At 42.1% G+C, this 20492-nt stretch overlaps 2 protein-coding genes across 27 annotated transcripts in view; one reads left to right on the top strand and one right to left on the bottom strand.

Annotated features, from left to right (window-relative positions):
• Positions 1–3940, top strand: part of TAX1BP1 (Tax1 binding protein 1) — an 88233-nt gene extending 84293 nt beyond the window's left edge. For all 25 annotated transcript variants that reach the window (XM_031012664.2, XM_031012662.2, XM_031012663.3 and 22 more), the window contains 2 exons: positions 2420–2502; positions 3312–3940. In XM_031012664.2, coding sequence (XP_030868524.1) covers positions 2420–2502; positions 3312–3513 — 285 coding nt within the window. In that variant the 3' untranslated portion in view covers positions 3514–3940. The remainder of the gene's footprint in view (positions 1–2419; positions 2503–3311) is intronic.
• Positions 3941–5270: 1330 nt separating this feature from the next.
• The window catches only part of JAZF1 (JAZF zinc finger 1), a 356426-nt gene continuing 341204 nt past the window's right edge, over positions 5271–20492 (bottom strand). For both annotated transcript variants that reach the window (XM_004045230.4, XM_063708432.1), the window contains 2 exons: positions 15376–15545; positions 5271–7669 (listed from right to left, as the gene is read on the bottom strand). In XM_004045230.4, coding sequence (XP_004045278.1) covers positions 7493–7669; positions 15376–15545 — 347 coding nt within the window. In that variant the 3' untranslated portion in view covers positions 5271–7492. The remainder of the gene's footprint in view (positions 7670–15375; positions 15546–20492) is intronic.

A 20492-nucleotide genomic window follows, 5' to 3' on the forward strand; every position in this document is an offset into this window, starting at 1 on the left:
AATTAACCAGGCTTGTTGAGTAAAATAGAATAAATGTATTCTCGAGTGAAGATTTCACTCATCATTTTGCCTGTCAATATCATGAGAGACTTTATTATATGTATTGATTGGCTCCTTAGAGTGCTTACTGCATACTCTCTGATTTCAACCTATGCTCTGGGTAGATGGTTCATGTTTTATTTCATGAGAACTTATTGTTTCTCATTATAACATGTAGAATTACACTCTTGAGCCCCTCTCCCCTTTTATTAGGTAATAGGTGGTAGAAGATAACAGAATAATCGGGTTATCATTGCCAAATTATATATGACTTAGAAAGTATAAATTACTTCTACCTTTTTTCCCCTCCAGGTATTTAACGAGCAGGGTTCACATGTCTGACAGTTTGTCTGAGTCTGGAACCTTAGCTACAAACTCTACTGTTAGCTGATTCATGGAAGCAGTAAATTGGTGTAGGCTGTTAGCTATTATAAAACAGGAAAAGGAGGTTATGAAACTTTTGGTTCCATTACATTTTTGGCCCCTAGAAAATTGTATTCTATTTTAAATATTTGTCGTTAAAAATTCTAAAAAATATAATATCAAGACCTACCTCATTTTATCTTTTCCAATTATTTTCTTCAGCATTTCAATATTTTGGATTTTTTTTTCAAAGATGAGTGAGAAAATTTTGTTCCTTATCACTGTTTTGTAGTTATTTAAGTATACTCAGTGTTTCAAAGATTGTTGCTGGGAGGCCTAAATCTGGGAGCTAGAGTAACCTGGCACAGAATCAGAATTCACTGTCCTACATACTAAGCTCAGCAGATTCAACTACTTTCTCATCTTCCTTCTTTGTATCTACAGACTTAAAAGCTGTCTGGATTTTAGTTACTTGATTGAATTTTTGAAGTATATAAAGTATTCGTGTTTTATCTCCCAATTTAATCCCCCATTAGGTTATCTGTCCCGTTTTCCTTTTGCTCAGTTATATCCTATGGGACTCACAGATAAACAAAAGTATTTTACCCCTTCTTTTACTTTTCAAGAGGGGAAAATTGTCAGAAGGATAGTCAAGTACTAGAAATACTCATTTTGTCTTTTGTTTGTTCACGTTGCACTTCACACCATATATACTTTTTTTGGTGCTCCTTCCCATGACAGACTTAACTGACGCATTAATAGCAGCTCTGGGGCAAGCATGCCTACCCAGTAACATAAAGGCTTCCTCAGTGCCGGCTGCACTTGGGGATATGCTGTTAGTTCATGACATGAGAGCAGCTAACGGCTGCTGAGAGATAAAAAGGAAATAGGCAATTTAGATGATGTGCCTGGTTTCAGTGTTAAATGAGCCTGTGTGTTTGGCTGTTGATGTAGCACGTACAGATCTCTAAAAACTGACTGCTGGGATGCAGCCATGGGAATCCAAATCAGTGTTTTCTTTCTGATTAAAACTAGATGCACAAATTTTTAGAAGTCTCACTTGACAACCTCTGAAATATTTAACTTTGGATTTTGTTCCTCTATAGCAGAGTTTTGAGGCTTGTAGTTTAGTGCATTGCTTTGCTTTAACATGTGTTAATCCAGTTGGACTTGCTTCCCCAAGAATATGCATATACAAACTCACACATACTTTATTAGTTTTTCATTATGATTTCTGTATATCATGCAATGGATGTATCTTGTCAGAGAGACTGTCTTTCTTGTAATTAAGCTTACAGTTATTAAATGAGAACATTTGGGACAATAATGCAGTCTGACAGTATTGAAAGTAGGGCCAGGCACAGTGGCTCACGCCTGAAATCCCGGCACTTTGAGAGACCAAGGAGGACGGATCACTTGAGGCCAGGAGTTTGAGATCAGCCTGGCTAACATGGTGAAACCCTGTCTCTACTAAAAAATACAAAAATTAGCTGGGCATGGTGGTGCACACCTATAATCCCAGCTACTCAGGAGGCTGAGGCATGAGAATTGCTTGAACCCAGGAGGCAGGGGTTGCAGTGAGCCGAGATCGCGCCACTGCACTCCAGCCTGGGTGACAGAGTGACGACTCCATCTCAAAAAAAAAAAAAAAGCAAAAAAGTGGTCACTCAGTCTGCGGAATGATAAAGTCAGTAAAAGTTACCTATGTATATAGGTTTGAAAAGGTCTACTGTTCTCAGCTTCATTTACACATACAGGTATGGTAAATGGTATTGTAAGTGGTATGTCTCTATTCCTCTGAATACTGCTTTTTATTTCAAGAACACCACAGTGTTAGTTTATAGAGAAATACTCTGCAAAGTTTCAAACATGTTTATTTGAAAGTCTAATTAAATGATAGCAGAGAGAAAATTTCCTGAAGTGTAATCTTCTTTTATACTGTATGTGCTCGATTGAATTAAGGAATTTATATTTGGTTTTACTTTTCTTAAAAGTTCCAAAATTATTTTTCCCCTAGGAAGATGAGACTGTGCCTACTGCTCCTGATCCTCCAAGTCAACATTTACGTGGGCATGGGACAGGCTTTTGCTTTGATTCCAGGTAGTTTTTTTCTTTCCTTTGTAGAATTTGGGTTATTTCGGCCAGTGGTTCTCAAAGGTGGTCCTTGGGAACTCATTAGAAATGCACATGTGTAGGGCCTGGCCTAGCCGAACCAGAAACACCAGGCGTAGGCCCAGCAATATGTGTTTTAACATGTCCTCCAATTTAGGGAGTTTTGTCAGAAAACATTTTTAACTTGCAGTATTTAAAAGAATATTTACTGTTCCTAAAATGTCATTCAAATGCATGTATTGTCTGTTGTTTGGGGATGGGAACTAGTTTTGCAAAAAACACCTAATGTTGTATAATAATGCACCAATGATCTTGCTGGTTAAAAATACAGTATTTTTGGCCAAAAACAAAAACATGTCCTCCGACTGATTCTGATGCATACAATCATTTGGGAACCAGTGCCATAAAAGCTTTGAGCTATTAAACCAAATGCACTGGTGGGAAGTTATGAGTTGTATTTATCCTTACAGTCTTACAAAAGGCATTTTCTGTGAAACGTGGAAGAATTCTTGGTACTAATTTCACATAATTGTGATTGGATTTGGGAGGTTTTAAGGGGGAAAAAAGGTTTTGTTAATCTAATTGTAAAACTGAATTTAGAGGCTCTATAAATGGGTTACACAATTGTCTACAGCAAGCATTTAGAAGCAGAGAAAGGTTTCTGGAGTAAAGACTTTTAAGGTAGGTTGTTTAGTATGAATATCAGCTAACTAGATAAATGGAACCTTGTCATATACGGACAAGTTGTTGTTCTACATTTATTAGAAATATGTAATTCTTTCATTTTTCTCTTTAAGCTTTGATGTTCACAAGAAGTGTCCCCTCTGTGAGTTAATGTTTCCTCCTAACTATGATCAGAGCAAGTTTGAAGAACATGTTGAAAGTCACTGGAAGGTGTGCCCGATGTGCAGCGAGCAGTTCCCTCCTGACTATGACCAGCAGGTGTTTGAAAGGCATGTGCAGACCCATTTTGATCAGAATGTTCTAAATTTTGACTAGTTACTTTTTATTATGAGTTAATATAGTTTAGCAGTAAAAAACAAAAAAAAAATCACCTAAAATAGACCACTGAGGAGACCATAGAGCGATGCTTTCATGCACCCTCTACTGCACTTTCTGACCAGGAGCTACTTTGAGTTCGGTGTTACTAGGATCAGGGTCAGTCTTTGGCTTATCAATAAATTTTAATCTCTGTTAATCTTACCTGCTTTAAAAAAAAGTTCTTGTGTGTTCATATCTTTATTTATTCCCTAGTTTGCAGAATTGTCTGAATAAAGGATACAAGGATTATCTCAATGTTACTGCACTGAAAAACGTGTATGTATTAGTGTGCTAGATTATTTAGCAGAATATTCACAAGTTTCTGTTGACCTTGTTGATTGAGCATGACTACTAAATATTATGTAATAAAAAGCATTTATCATAACAGTCTTGTGAAGTAGTTCTTCGAATATAGAAAGTTCTATAATTTAGCCCATGAAATGATAGGTTTTTAATTTTCAGAAATGGAGCTGCATGTAGAATGAGATCACATGCTTTTATATGTGAAATATTGGTTTTAGCAATTAACAGAAGGCATATTTTGCTAATTTTATGGCAAAATTTTAGAATAACCTGAATGATTATTTTTAAACTATCTTGAAGTTGTATGTATATATCTAATGGGAAAATGGAACAAGAGATGTCAGTATAATTGTTTTCCTATTAAATGATCTCATAACAGGGGTGTTTGTGGCATAAAATCACAGAATATATATCAGTATCTTTTTTACATTTTCCTGATGAGAATATATAAATTTGAAATATTCTCAGTAAGTGATTAAAAGTACAATACATAAACCCAAATCAAAGTAATGTGTTTCTTCAGTTATGTCTGTGCGGTATAGAACTCTCACTAACATTAAAGAAAGAGGACACATTTTCCAAGATCTGTAATTTCATTGTTGTCAAATTTATTTGTGAAAGTTTTTCATTAATCTAGCATTTTGAACATCTTTTTTTGGTTTGGGCCTTTAAAATACTTCTGAATTGTATTCCCTTTCCCTTTTATAATGTGCGTGTGAATAATTTAAAGTACCAACTAACTTTTGATTTTGCCGCTTTTGTAGTTATCATCAAAATAGTTTACATTTGTTCTGAGCAAACTAGCTATTGAAGATGTTAACCTAATATTTAGACTTGGTGGCATTTTGAGTTGCTATATGTGAACAACTGCAGCATATCATGTCACTTGTATTTGTTTGTGGAAGCAGAGTTTGTATATTGTTAGAATCCTTTAAAAAGTTTTTTGAGTCTAGGGCAAACCAGTATTAGGCATTCATATGCCAGCTGTTAGGACACAGCAGTCCTAGGAAGCAATAGCTTTGGAGACTCCAAGTTTCAGCTTCCAGATAGGTTATATGACAAGCAGAATATACTTAGGTAAAATATGTTCAACAATGGGAGCATTTTTGTTGGAGTTAATAATTATGGACCATGTTAATCCAAAAGTATCCTTGGAATATTTATTATAGTAGTAGACACTGTTCATCTTACTAGCCTAGAACTTATTTTAAAATAGTTTAAGTCCAAGCTTAATTTGTTATTGATAGAAAAGTAATACAGCCTAATCTAATCTAAGCAAAAATGTAAGGGAATAAAGTCTACATGCATCAACTGAACAGCCTTAGAATGAGGAACTGAATGGATATATTAATTTCCATGGTAAACTTGATACTGGTTTTCATAACGGACACTAAGGAAAATAAAGAGCCATATTTATTTTTGGGTCAGAGGCAGTTTATTTTAAATGTGATTTCATTTACATTTATAAGCAGCTTTTCTTGACAGGAATTTTGATTAAATTGCCTTCAGTTCTAAAACAAACCTCTGTTGCTTTCTGACTTAATGTGCTCTGTCCCCAACAAAACATATGAAAATATAATTTAAAGCACAGTTTTCACAGACACAGTACAATACATTCACTATACACAGTATAACAAAATATTCCCATCCTTACCTGTTTAGTAATACTGTCACAATGAATAAGTAAATAGAAATTGGAATTTATCTTTGAAAGCATTGAAAGAAATTTAACATGCACAATGACTATTTTATGACTGTTTAGCTGTTGAACTACTGATCCAGCCTGCAGTTTCTTGCACTAGAAAGAGCGAAGCTAAATAATAATTGCTGGCCTAAAAAATTTTTTTTGGTCAATTGTAGGTAGATATGAAATAGCCAAGTGGGGCCTTCTTATGCACCAACTAGTTGCGTCTCATGTCTGGATCACCCTTTTAAACATAGGATAACAACACTGTATATTCAGGACCAAGACCATACTTCAGATCTGAGGAAATTTTTAGAGGGCAGTGTTTTCATAAATACTTTGAATCCCTCATAATGAAGGATTTTAGAACTTATGAATATAGAGGTTTACTCATCTAACAGAACTGTCATCCTTTCAAAATGTCTGAAAATTGAGGAGGGACCCCTGCTTCCCAGTTATATGTGATGTAAGACTTTTCATCAAATGGGAACATGGAAGAAACTTTTTTATAAGCAATTTGAGTTTGTTTTATGGGCAGTTAGCTATCTCAAAGCATTTTTTATTGCATAATTAGGCAACTGGTAAACTCTCGTGTTTAAGGAATAGCACTTGGGAGAAAAGAACACTCAAGGCATGATGGTACTGTCGGTGAGGAAAAACTTAAGGAACGGTCCAGATGTAGGTTACTCTAATAGGTCGTATTAGTCACGCTTTTCTTTGACCACCTGCTGCAAGAAGCACTTGTCAATAAGGCTCATTTTCCTATTTCAGCAAAGTGTTTGTTTTATAAAGCTAAACAGACATTTCTAATGAGAATGCAGACCTCTCTACAATGTGATGAGAAAAGTGCCTTTTAAAAAAAGGAAAAAATGAGCATGAAGAAGAGGCAACAGGGGTCTTAACAAAAGTGTTCCTCTTTGAAACGTGCTTAGAATTTTAGTTCTGATTTGCAACCCACAGGTTTGGTAGGGCAGTGGTTGCAAGAATTGGCAACACATAAACATTAAATTGTTGGCAATAGAGAACTACAAAGTGCTTTAAAACTTCATCTGAATATGAAGATATAACTAAATTTCACACACACACACTTTGCACTTAAGTATTTCAAAGTGTTTTCTAACAGATTTCAGGGAAAAAAGTATTTCACTAAATGTGTATCTTGGTCCGCAGATATCAATAGGCGTAAATTGAATCCCTTGTACCCAGCAGGCACTCAATCAATGTGTGTTAAATGAATGAATGAACTGAATAGACTATTTTGTACAAAATGCCATTTATAACACTAAAATGACTAGTAAGTCAGATGGCAAGATTTTCAGCTTTTTAAAGGGCAAAAGGATTTGCAAGTAATATAAAACACAGAAAGCACACCTTTATGTATGTTATTTAAATATGAAAATATTTTTAGCATATTATGTTAAACATTCTTTCTTATTTATATTTCCATTACCTAAAGTCTTTCTACTCACAAATACTAACTCCATTATGTAAGGCATGGTAACCAGTTTGATAATGAAGGTATTATTTTGGTTTTGAACATACGTGAGTTGATGTGTTGAAAACTTCAATCACATTACAATCTTGAAAAAAAATCTCAGTGCCAGCCCCTCCTCCCCCCAGGTTGATACCACTGCAATACAATTCAACAATATGCAACATGCCCTCAATTTTATTTTGTTTTGGGGGAAATGTGCTGAAGAACCTAGAGCTTTTTTTGTTTAGCACCTTATATCAAAGTAATGAAAATGGGTATGATGATTACATGTGCAAATGTACAAAATCATTAACTCTACAAAGATACATCATTCCAAAATTACAGAAAAAATTTAAAGCATGCATTTAATTCTTTTTCTTTAAAGGGTTGCTGAATGCTTCCCCTGAAAAAAGGTGGCTGTTTTCAAAATCAGCAACTGCTGGTGAGGATTTCTTGGCACAGTTATGACCAGCATGTTATTGCTGCATCTTCCTGATAATCTCAGCCGACACCGGGGGATGGAAATTGATTGTGTGGTGCCGCAGGCCCTGAGCTGTCTTGTAACTCTTCCCACAGCGACATTTGAATGGTTTGCGGACACGAATCTGTGTTCTGTGACCATTCTTAGCGTGATACTTTATGCCATTCACATTCTGTGGAGAAGACAAAAATATTTATTAGATGGATTCACAGAATACCTGTCAAACTTTGGAAACCTCAATTTGGGTCTGGATTGCAGTTCCTGGATGGCAGCTGTTTAGAGCGTAGTCTTTTGCAAGGACTCCAGTTGGGACCCTTCAAGGACATTCTGGTGTGTCGGTCATGGGCTGTACGGATGGTCACACACACAGCTGACTCAAAATTTCAGATGTGCCTCAATTACTCTGAAAATGAAAGTACTGATTTCTTCCAATTTTATATAAAATATATATTTAGGACTTACAGACTGTATAAAGAAAATCCTCCGAATCTTTTCCACTCTAGAGAAAGTTAACAGTGAACAATCCTACACAAATATCCTCGGCATGACCAACAAAATATCTTTCTAAAGAACAACATCAGGGCATATCCCAAAAGTTTAACATATAGAAATTTTTGATTTGGAAACTCAATTTACAGCTTGCTTCTAGACAACTGTGTTAACAGTTCCCTACCATGCCTTAACCAGAGTTTTTGTCAGTTTTCTGCTCTGCACTAAGCCAGTATCTCTGATGCCACTGTGGGAGCTACTTGTTGCCCAAATCTTGTCCCCCCATACAGTTGTACATGTTTAATAAGCACCTGTAGTCAGACTAGTCCTTACCTTAAGTATTACATTCCAAACATACAATGAACTTTAAAAATTTAAGGTTATACAATGTTAGTCACTAAGATTGGACTTCTTAGCATCTGGATACTAAAGTTATCAAAATGCTTTCTAAATTTCTGTTTGTCGGTTTTGCTAGTTCACCAGCATATTCTGTGTAAGATTCCGTATTCTATGTAAGAGTCACTCTCTACAGTTTTAACCACCAGTAATCCTCATCTCAATTAAATGGTGAGGAAATGGGCTCGAGGGTAGTAAGTAACTGGTGGAAGATCTAAGAAGGGACGGCGGACGTGTGGTATTTGAGATAGGTCTTAATTTCCAAGTCAGCAATTGCCAGATTAGAGAGTAAGGGAACACAGAAGAGACAGCCTGAAACAAAAAGCACAGATTTTAGGAGAGTGAGCTGTTTCCTAAAATATTACCTAAATCCAGTCCTGCTAGACCCAGTCCCTTGCCCAAACTGAAGGATTCCAACACAATATTGTTCCCACTCTTCATGGGATGCCTTCAAAGAGCTCCCAGAAAACAGCTCCCTGCTGTTGTCTCATGAATATCTAGCACAGTGCCTGGCACATTGTAGATGCTAAGTCTTTGTGAGTGAATGAAGTTACAACAGCACTTCCCAAGTTCATGCCTCACTAGTCTGGAAGAAGGGTTGCTACTAAATATAAACGTGGTGGTTATTATTACTACATTAGAGATGTGCAGTACACATTAATGTTTTTTTAAAAGTCCTTGGAAGAGAACTCTGCTGGACTTTGTTGAACCCAGGGGTGCCAAGTAGCAGCTGGCTATGCTCAGAGTCTGAAGGTTGTCCAGTGATTTGAAGCAGAAGGACAAACACTCTCCCCTGAACACCTGGCTCCAGGCCTTCTGCACCTCAGCCTTGTCCTTCCAGCATCAATCCTTTCAAACATAAGGTACTTCAGTCTTGTTAAGAGGCATGCTGGGGGTTTCAGAGCCTGCTGGGGCAGGAAAGGGGAGGGTAGTGGCAGTGGCAGAATCAGACCCACTGAAATGTTAGATGGGTAGATATGCCCTGCCAGTCCCTGGCGGTTCCATCCCCTCCGAGGCCCAGGCACATGAGTGAAGAGGCCAACGTGTGTATCCAGCCCAAGTGAGCCTTCAGATGATTCTAGCCCCAGCTGGTGTCTTAGAGCAACTGCATGAGACCCCAGGCGAGAACCACCTTGTTGAACCAGGCAGCCCAGAGAACTGTAAAAGATAATTGTTTTAAGCCATGTATTGTGTGTGAGAGAGAGACAGAGAGTGAATGTTAGTTTTATGACCATTAGATAAAGACTTTCAACTTTAATATGGTGGAAAGTATCCTGGGTTACAAATGCTAGAAATGTGCACCTGCCTGCTTAGTAATATCCCATGTATAGCTCAACGAATATTGAGCACCTAGCAGGGTCCTCTTCCGTGGATGAAGGGCTACTAAAATATTTCATGTCCTTGTTTTCATGGGGAACTTGATGCAGGACAGCTCATTAATAATCCAGCTACCTCTGTGCCCCAAAACCATTCAAACCTTGTCAGAAAATAGAGGAAACCAAAAACAGAAAAGCATTAACCAAGAAACAAAAAGGCACAGCAACTCTTAACAGTATCAGGGCTTAGCCATTCCATTGAGGGCTGAGGTTTTTATAACTAATTAGGCTAAAAAAAAGATTTAAGACCAGAAATTGCTAAAGCCACAGAAGCCAGTCCAATGTGAAGCCAGATCTGTCATTCACCAAGAGAAGGACAAGCCAGGGCTGAGGGGATTCCGGCAGGCGCTGTGGCCCGTTCACAGCTTGAACGTAAACGCCATGTTGTGTGTCTGGCATGAGCTGTGAGGAAAACAGCCAACACCACACACACATCAGCTTTATGACTCTGGAAAAATCAGGAAGCACATTTAGAAACATAAAGTATTTCCAGGGTTGGTCAAAAAACCTGCTGTGCCATCACTCCTTTGTCTTTGCTGCTGTGATTAAAAAATGTTGACAAGTGTCAGTGGGTTGCCCTTATCACAAATGTTAGTACAAGGTCAAGTTAGACTCTATTAAGACATTTCCTCCATCCAGCCATTCAGTTATAGGCCACGGGAATGTCCTCTTTACAAGACCAGAGGAGCTCTGAAAAGATCCACCGAAGTTTATTTCATCAGTCCTGAAACAAATTTGATCTTTCAGAAATATTAGTAAAAAAATAAAATAAATGGCCGGAAACTGAAATACTGAAATTGCTGAAATTCTTTGGTCTTTGAAAAAAATGGAATCAAGCTTCAAAAGGGCAAGGAAAGTTGCTAACATTTATTAAGAGCTTACCATACTGGGTACTTGATGTCAATTGCCTTATTTAATACTCATGTTCTGGATGAGAGAATTGACTCCTAGAGAAGGTGAGTGACTTGGCCAAGATCACATGGCTGGTAAATTACAGAACTGGAATAGGAACCCAGGCATGTCCGATTCCATAGTCCATATTTCCTCATTTAGTCTCCTAATGTGCTAGGTACTTGTTAATTAGAACAACCAGCTAGTGGTCTTTGAAAAATCTTACCAGTTGGGAAGAAGGATTGGGATAACAGTCTGGAGAAAACTGTCTTTGAGTTTTCTCAAAGTGATGCTCTGACATCAAGCTAGTAAGGGAAGAAAGTGGGAAGGTAGGAGGTAGAAAGGAGAACTTAGGTGGGGGGTTCCACCATTAGGAACTACCTGTCCCCTCTGATGGAATTAGGCCAGTCAATAGACAGCAGGCGATTTAGAGGCTTTTCTAAAAAGTCTCCTCCAAATCGAATCATGAAGCCTAAAGTCCAGATGCTGAGCTGGGCCATCCTGTCCTTACCTGTATGGGATCTTTGTTGTCAGTACTCAGGCCTTCATGTGTACAACATGTGACACTTGCCCTAGATAAGCCCAGTGGTCAATTTCCCAGGGCCTGGATGTTGTACACAGCGGAGAAGATGAAGTTGCTTGGGGATTTGATGAGGAAGAAGAGTAAGAAAACAAATTGGGGATGGTAGTAGTGGTAATGGTGGGGGTTAAAAGTGAAACCACTTGCAGCAGTGTGGACACCTCACCAGCCCCAGAAAGCAGGAGGCCGAGGCGCACGCAGTTCCCTACTGGCCACTGCACAGCAGCACACACTGTGTCCAGCAAGTTGGGTGGGGTCTTCAGGAAAAAAAGAATTGCCTCTTCCCTCAGTCATTTAAATACCATGTTCAGTTAGACAATTGCAGAAATTCAGAAAACACAGAAGAGGATAAAAAAGAACAGATACTATCACTGTTAATATTTGAGGCATTTCTTTTCACTATTTTTTCATACACACACACACATTCTCTCTCTCAACACCTTTTTTCCACTCAATGTTACTTTGTGAGCACTCCCTCATCATTAAATGTATCTCGGTGTTTGGAAATGGGACACTGTATCTGGATCTGTCTCAAACAATCAATGTACTCTCTGCAGCAGAGGACTCCAGAGGAACTTTGGGGGGCGGGGTATTGTTCTGTTTTACATTTCTTAAAACAAAACAAAAAAACTTTAAAAATGCCTTTAATCCTCGCCATTCTAACATAAAAATTATCAAAGGTTAAGCACTTCAACCCATCTTTTAAACCTATCTGCATTATAAGGAAGGGAAGTCCTCTCTGTTCCCTGAATTCAGGCGAGCATGAGCAGGGCAAGGGTGGTGGGCTCAGTGGTTGTGGCCTGGAACGCCTCTGGGAAGGATACAAAGGAAAAGAATCCTCCCATGGCTTTGGGGCTCAGTGGGGAGCCCACATTTCCCCGTTCCCATGGACTACACCTTGATTCCTTTGCCCTCAGAGCATCTGTCACATCTGAGACATGTGCTGGGTGCTGAGGAGGGACAGTGAGCTCTGCGGGTTATGGGAGCAGTAAGGGAAATGGCGCCTCAATGTAGAAAGAGCATGTGGGGAGGATGAGAACTTGACCTATGAGGGGCGGAGAGGGGAGTCAGTCTGGGAGGTTGGTGAGGGGTCCCAGAGGTGGAGGCACTGGAGCTGTGCTGGAGAAAGGAGTGGAATTAAAATGAGAGATACTGAGGGAGAGAGGAAGGGACGGGGGACCCGAATATGCAACCCAAAAATGCCTCTTTGCCCTAAGGACTCTTTAGCCGAAGGCAGTTCAGCAGCAGCAGATGCAGGAAGGAGGCTCCTTGCTCTCCCTCTGTGTGCCTCAAAACAGGACACAAATTTACAAAGACAAAAGAAAGCCCACTCCCACTTCTTCCGGGGAGATCAAAGGTTAACCAATGAAGAGGACTTTAGACTCTTATTGGCCTGGAAATGGTACTGGAGGAATCTACATTAACAAGCTAATACACTAACAGGACTTTGTCTGCCTTTTTTTTTTTTTCTTTTTTCCTTCCACAAGTTGCTGCTTCCAGAGACTCAAAGCCCTTTTCCTTTGTTACTTCTCTAAAAATGTACTTAACTGTTCTTTGTTGAAGATGCCGTATAAGCTATGAGAACTGCCCATTCCCTGGGTGTCTTGTCTCCTGTGTGTATATGAAATACACATGTTGATAAACTGTTTTTCTCTTGTTAATCTCTCTTTTGTTAGAGAGAATCTGTTGCAACTAGAACTTATGATGACTGAGGAAAACATTATTTTTTCCTCTACAAAGGGCAGGGAGCGTCCTAGGCTAAGGAGTTAACATGGGAAGGAAATGTGGAGACTTGGCCTTACAGTGGGATCCTTCTCCCATTCCCTGCTCTGCATGAGGTCTGGGAGTTCGGTACCTCATCTTCTGTCTGATCCGTAAATGCCAATGAAATGGTGAGGACTGTGGATCCTGAGTCAGTGCCCAGGAGACTTGGCTGGCAGAGACTGCTGCCAGCAGCAAGCAGGGAATAAGAAAAGTCTGACTTGCCCTGAGAACAAATGAGGTGGCAGCACTTCTGGATTCTGCCCGAGTCCACAGTACCCAGCTTATCCCACCCTCTTCTCTCCAGTACCCAAGCCAGCAATGATGCTGTGAATAAGATGAAATACTAATCGCATTGGAGCACAGCCCTGCCTTCCAGCCAGCAACTTCGGGGCAGAAAGAGTCAGCCGCCAGCTTTGGGATGTAGGAGCAGCTCATCTCCAGCGCCTGGTCAGAGGTGTGGTCACAAGCCTGCTAGGGCCCTGTGTATCATGACCTGGCATTCTGGCCAGAAAAGGAAACTCACGCTTCCCTTGTGGGATCAGGACCACCAACTGCCACCCATGTCACCTGCCAGTTAATGGGGCTGGAGCCAGCAGCCCCTTCAGCCCAAGGCTCATTGAATTCTCAGTGGCCTTAGGTGGAGAGAGAACACTCAGAAAAGCCCCCACCAACCCAGACACAGATAACGGAAGGGGGAAACTGCCAGAAACCCAAGCAAAGGAAAAGTAAAAGACAAAACAGAAATGACAAGGAGGAAAGGATGCGAATAAGAAAAGGGGATGGAGCTGGAGGTGGGAGAGAGGGGATGCCTCCCCTGCACCCTGTGCCCAGAACCCAGGGCGTAGCTTGTATTTCCTTTGTTTTTTGGCGGGTCAGCCTGAGTACAGGTCATTACTTGGCTCCCGCTTTTAACATGGCCGATGTGCAAGACACCCCCGGCCTGGTGCTCGGCCCTGGAGAGCAGGCAGCAGGACCGCAGTGGTGGGGAGGAACAGCTGGGGTGAGACGCGGTGGGAACCAGCCCCAGCCCAGGCAGTGGCCAGTCACAGCCTTATCTGTAGAAATCAAGAAAGAAGGAGAAAGTCTCTTTCTGCAATGAAGCACTGCCCTCTGGAAAAATGGGCTTGTCCAACAATCCTGTGGATGTTTTGTATCCCAAGGTAACCCCTGAGCGGCCCTTCCCTCCTCTCCCAACTCCACGCTTCTGACACAGAATGTACAGATGCGTCCTGAGACCTGTTCTGACCCAAATGCAGCGCTCCTCTGCCAGCCCTCAGAGGCTTCTCACATCTGCATCCTGGGGAGTTCATTTCAGTTTAAACAATGAGCATCTGGACTTTGCATGATGGAATTGTAACAGTACATAGGGAAGGTGAAACCTAGAAATGCTAACTTTGTGATACATTTGTGTGCCATGCTTTTATATCCATAGCTGCTATGAAAAGTACTGAAATAGATTAGTGTTCAGAGACACATATTTAAGAAGGGGCAATATAAGTGCTTATGCTGTCTTTTTTTTTAAGCTTTAAAAAATAGTCAGTCTGCTATCCTATGAGTGAATTAGCATATCATCAAGCATACCAGGTATGTTTCTGATTTTTATACTCCTTGCTCACAGCTGGATGTGAAAGAGCTGCTAACAGCTCATGGGGAAGTTTGCAATTTTGTTTTTTAAAATGCCCTCTAGACCCATACTTGACTATTGTGCTGTTTCTCGTTGTTTTGTCCCTGTTCCTTATTAGAAAAGTTAGCACCCCCAGCTGCCCATGACACCCAGGCCCTCAGAGACCTGGGTCAGCAGACAGGCAGCTGAAGCTGAAGTGGGTGGTTTGGTGAGAAAAATATCAAAGACCTTTTTTCTCCTGATCCCCTTTCATGCCAGTGGGTGGAAGGAAGCAAGAACTTCCTCAGCTGGAAGCTAAATACCCTCCACACTCACCAAATGGCTCTGGGAGCCATCTGGGGCTTTTACAACTTCAAAGTGGTCTCCCGTGAGCCACCTGCAGGGCCATCCATTGGGGAAGGTGCTTAGCAAATAAATAGGTTGACATATTTGATATTCTGTTCTGATGGGTCCCCCAATATGACATGAATTTGAAGACTATCAAAGACATGATCCTCCTACAAAAGCTCTCTCTTGACTGCCAGGCTCCCACGTAGGTGAGCAGAGGGGAAAGCCCCGGCAGCAGCCGTGGCGGGTGAGCGCTTCCTTGAGGGCACCTGTGTGCACACAGGGGTGAGGCCCACACACTCCAATGCAGGAGAGGGGAGTGTCTCCCCCAAGCCCATACGCTCGCTTGAAAATCAAGAAAGGGCTGCTGCCTTCCATGAAGCTTGCCCTGTTTCCATGTGGTTATGCCAAGCATGCAGCACCTCTGTTACCTTGTATCTCTTTTTACATCCAGGAACTGGGCAGGCAAAAGGCTTCTCTTCCCCTCCATTCATGCACATGGAGCTGAGGATGGCTTCGGAGCTGATGGCACTCTCTGTGGTCCAGGACTCATCGCTGTCCGACTCCTCATAGTCCACCTCCTCCTCGTCATACTCGCTGCCTGCAGGACAAGAGAAGTGCAAGGACTGTCAGGAGCGCTCATCTCCCCACAGGTTCACCCGGCCACTCCCAGGACAGGAGATGTGGCCGTGGCAGAGCAGCGCTGACGGCCCAGGGAGAGGGCACTCCCGGCACCAGGGGACTGCAAACACGGCTATTCCCTTACAACCCTGGAAGCAGGAGCCCTGCATTCCCACCTAAGAGACCAGGGCAAGGGCTTCCCAACAATTCACAGCTAGGAGTTGGCGGAGCAAGAACATTAACTCGGTTCTATGGCAACCCAGCCTGTGGCTGCAAAGGCACAGGGAAGACTTGCTCTGGGGCCAAAACCAAAAATAAGCAACGATGACAGGCTCCTCACACTCCCCATGCTAGTGCCTGACACTCCCAAATGAGCAGAACCCTGTCCCCTTAGTTTTATGCTTTACTGGCCTAGTAAATGCAAAAGTCTCCAAGGTCGGGGGTTACGTTTTGGACTTCTAAGGCATTTCTACTTCAGTGGAATGAATTTCAGGTCTTTTTCTTTATAGATTTGAGCTGGGAAATTTGGAACTAAAAGAGGGTTACCCTCACGCTAGTGAGCAAGAGGCATAGAAGGCCAGGAGGTCTAAGGATAAATCGCCAGCGGCAGAATGTGGGGCAGCTCCTGGAAGACGAAGCGATCCCCTACACACGCAGTCCTAGGCACCGCATCTGCCCTTCAGCTCATGCGACACTTCCTGCTAGGGCTGACCCATCGCAGTTACGCAGCTCAGACAGGAAGCAGGGATTCTCTTTTATTCCTAAGGGCTAAGAGCTCTGCTGAGAATCGAATTGAAATAGACTCCACTGACTTCTTTGCAAGACGACAGGGATGGAGAACCACTTCAACAGGCAGCCTCTTTTGCTCTTTTTTAATGAGGCCCAAAGCCATTTATTTGGAGCTTTTGCACAATACAACCCTGAAGGACATAATTCTACCGATCATAAACAGTGTAAAATAATATGTTGACAAGTCCTAATGCATTTACAAGCCCCGTGGAATAAATAGGAATTATAGCACAACATTAATAAGAATTATATGGTAGCAATTACAGTTGTGAAATTCATCCCCCAGGTGTGAGGCTAAATTGCACCAGGGGCCTGCCTGGGTGCTTCAGGGGCTTACTCTGCTACATCAATTATTTCAACACCAAATATTGGCACTTTTATTGGGTTTCATTTTAATAGGCATTAATAAGATTGTTTGAAGAGCCAGTTGAGCCAGGAACAGGGACGCCAGCATCTGAGGCTAAAAGTTGAAAGGAGCCAGGAAGGAAGGAAGGGACCTGAAGTTTACTCAGTGCCTATGATGTTTCAAGCACATTCTGTGCATTATCTCATTTAATCCTCCAGTAACCCTAGGAGGTGGGGATTACTGTCACTGTTATACACACGAGCAACTGAGCCCTCGTGAGGTGAAAACGCGCATGCATTCTGAATTAGCCATTAAGGGACAGTGTGCTTTTTCCCTCATTGCTTCCCAGCCCCCAGTGCCAGGCTCTTCTGAGGGGTTCCCTTTTCATCTCCTTTGAGCTGCTGGCTCTTCACCATTTAATACTGGGATGGAATTCAAAGCAGTCTGTTTTGAAGTCTGTTAGAAATTCTCGGGTGGCGCAGAAAAAACAATTTGGCAAACATGAAGCTTTGGAGTTAAATGTGGGTTTCAATAAATTCTGCTGTACTTGGCCGTAGCTCCCTAAATAAAGAGAGCCGGTTTGGAAACGCTTGTACCAAGTGACACAGTGGTACCACTCGGCCACGTTGCTTGGGGTCTGTCCTGGAGCAAATCGTGAAATCTGTTTTTAAGTAGGGCATTGTTTAAGACATTTTACTCTTAAACAAATGCCACATGCTGGCGTCCTTTAACTTGCTTGTTAGAAAACTATAAATGCTATTTCGCAAAGCTCCTCCAGCGGGACTTCAGAAAGTTAGAATGACTAATTTATCCATCTAATTGGGCTAATTTGTTAACCTGAATACCAAGAGCCATGAAACATTTAGAATGGGGGAGGGTGGGGCACCTCAGACCAACTGGGGGATTAATGAAGCCCAACAGAAGAGAAAACTTCAAAACTCCACTGGATCAAAAGCGATCAGCCCGAGGGGTTGAAGCAGCCTACACCGTCTGCGTCTCAGGGGGAAGGCACGTGGTATCCAGCCCCAGGCAGGGCAGGAAGGGGCCACACAGCTTACCCTGCAAGTTGGAACACTTCTGAGAGGGAAAGGCAGTGTGGGCCGACAGGTGGTAAGTTGGGACTGTCCCAGGCAAGGTGGGACTGTCCCAGGCAAGGTGGGACACACACCACTCGGCAGCAGCTTACCACCAAGTCCTTGGGTGAAACTAGTCATCTCCCTCGGTTGCGACAAGATGGACTTTTGTTTATATACTGAGATTTGTCCTCTAACAGAGAACATCAACACAGACCTGGGTTCATGCCTTTGCTTTCGTTAGCTGAAGGATAAGCCACTTGGCTTTTATTTTCTCTTTCATGAAACAGGCACAAGTCTCTTCCTTGCAGGTTGAATTTAAGGATCAGAATGAGTGTGTATAGAATACCTGGGATAGGAGGACCTCCATAGAGTATGCACTGAAAACATGGAAGGCAGTGTAAGCAATGCCATCTTTGTGATCATATTACATATTCCATATAAAGTAAGATGATCTTTAGAAAGGCCTGTTGTGAAACCAAACAAAATAATTCCAAAAGGGTTGGGAATCCCTACTAGAAAAAACACAAGAGAGACTCCAGGACCAGACAGTCCCCATCTGCTTAAGCTCTGAGCTTAAGCTCAGAGAAGGAGCAAAGCACACTCCAGGCTCCACCTCCACGAGGCTACAGAGGCCAGGAGGGAGCGCAGCTGGGGCTCAGAGCACTGTGAGCCCAGGCAAGTGACGCCACCTCTCTGAGCTTCAAATTGCTCATCTGTAAAATGGGCGAACGCCTGTGCGCACTAAGGCTGTTGTGAAGAATAACTGAGTTCCTGTTTTCAGGACTCTGGACAAAATGCCTGGCCCATGGTAGGCATTGGAGTAGTACATGGTAAGAAAATAAACAAAATGCTATGTGAGCTGTTTATCTCATCTACTGTTGCCTTGCTCTCTCTTGAGAACAGTCCCCTTTTTAAACCAGAGGAACATGCTGGGGTTCTACTACAGCTTTTCTTACTGTACCCCAAATGCTCCCCTTTTATTAACCAGGCGTCCACAGCACCAGGCGGCAGCCAGAGGGCCTGCGGCGGGCAGCGTAGGGGCTGCGGGACTCGAGTCACAGGCGCTCAGATGCTGGCACCCATTCGCGTCCCTGACAGGGCGTGGGGTGTCCTGCAAAAAACTTTTGAGGCCAAAACACAACCGCTGTTAGTCTCCTTTCAAACATTTTGGAACTCTAGAAAGAAATACCCTAAAACTAAGTCACCAAAGCCCCTGGGCCAGCCTCTATCCTCTGCTTTATCCATTTCCTCATGTTTTCCCACAAGAGGAAAATAAATCCCAAGCTCCTTCATTCATCTTCAATCGCTGCTTCAGCTGCTATCTCTCAACACTCACCGCAGAATGAACAAATCCCCAGCAGTCTCCACACCCTTGCTAGGGAACTCCTTCCCCATTCCTGGAAAGCAGGAGGTAGCAAAGCTGCTTCTCCTAGCAACACCCTCCTAAGCTTTTACTCCTGCACTTCAATCAATAAAAAATCATGAGCACTGCCCCGACTACGAATGTGTGTGAATATTTTTATTATAAATGCCATATATGTACGAATATATTATTGCAAAAACCACATATGCAAAGAAGCAAAAAGGGTAGGGATAAAATAAGAATAAATATCTTAATACAGGAATAGTTTTAATAAATTTTTTATAAGTAGGTACAAAGAATTAATATCCCCTTCTCGCACCTCACTTTGAGCCCACTGCCCTGCATGCCAGCTGGGGCTCCAACGGGGCACATCACAGTCTGCACTGAGGCTATCAGGTTGAAATGAGGCTCTGGGCTACTCTAGGGGAAAATGAGGGGACCTTAAGGATGAATACATTCATTTATTCACATGGCAAACTTTTACCCAACTCCTGTCATTAAGTAGAGTTGGTGGTCGTTAGGTCCTGTCTACACTCCACCCTATAAACCAAAGGAGAGGTGCCGGGTGCCCCGCCAGGAGACAGAAGATCATAAGGAAATGAAATGATGTTCTTGTTCTGTGCCTCGCACCATCCCGAGACAAGAAATGTTAATTTCCATACAATTTTTGAAACAACAAAAAAATATATAAAGTATTTCCTCTGTGTAAAAGAGAGGGGAAAAAACAACTATGTGTATGTATAGTTATAAGCAGTTGGGGCAGGACAGGTCTTTGCAGTGTGAGAGTCACAGAAAGAATCTACCCTTTTGGGGCCCAGAGTGGGCATCTGTGGAGACACTGGCAGGTGTCCTCAATGCCACCCTCTTAGCAAGCTCTGCTGGGGAACTCTGGACTGGGGGGTCAGAATGTTGCAACTCACTTTAGAATGAACAATGCAGACCACTGAATCCCACGCTCATCTTGGTGTCTCAGAAGTTAGTGACTAGGGCTGGGCGCAGTGGCTCATGCCTGTAATCCCAGCACTTTGGGAGGCCGAGGCGGGTGGATCACGAGGTCAGGAGTTTGAGACCAGCCTGGCCAACATGGTGAAACCCCGTCTCTACTAAAAATACAAAAATTAGCTGAATGTGGAGGCACGAACCTGTAATCCCAGCTACTCAGGAGGCTGAGGCAGGAGAATCGCTTGAACCCGGGAGGCAGAGGTTGCAGTGAGCCAAGATGGCGCCACTGCACTCCAGCCTGGGCAATAGGGTGAGACTCTGTCTCAAAAAAAAAAAAAAAAAAAAAAAAAAAGAAAAAAGAAAGAAAAGAAAAAGAAAGAAAAGAAAAAGAAATTTAAAAAAAATGTTAAG

Source organism: Gorilla gorilla, chromosome 6, assembly GCF_029281585.2.
Source record: "Gorilla gorilla gorilla isolate KB3781 chromosome 6, NHGRI_mGorGor1-v2.1_pri, whole genome shotgun sequence".
Classification (NCBI taxonomy): Eukaryota; Metazoa; Chordata; class Mammalia; order Primates; family Hominidae; genus Gorilla; species Gorilla gorilla.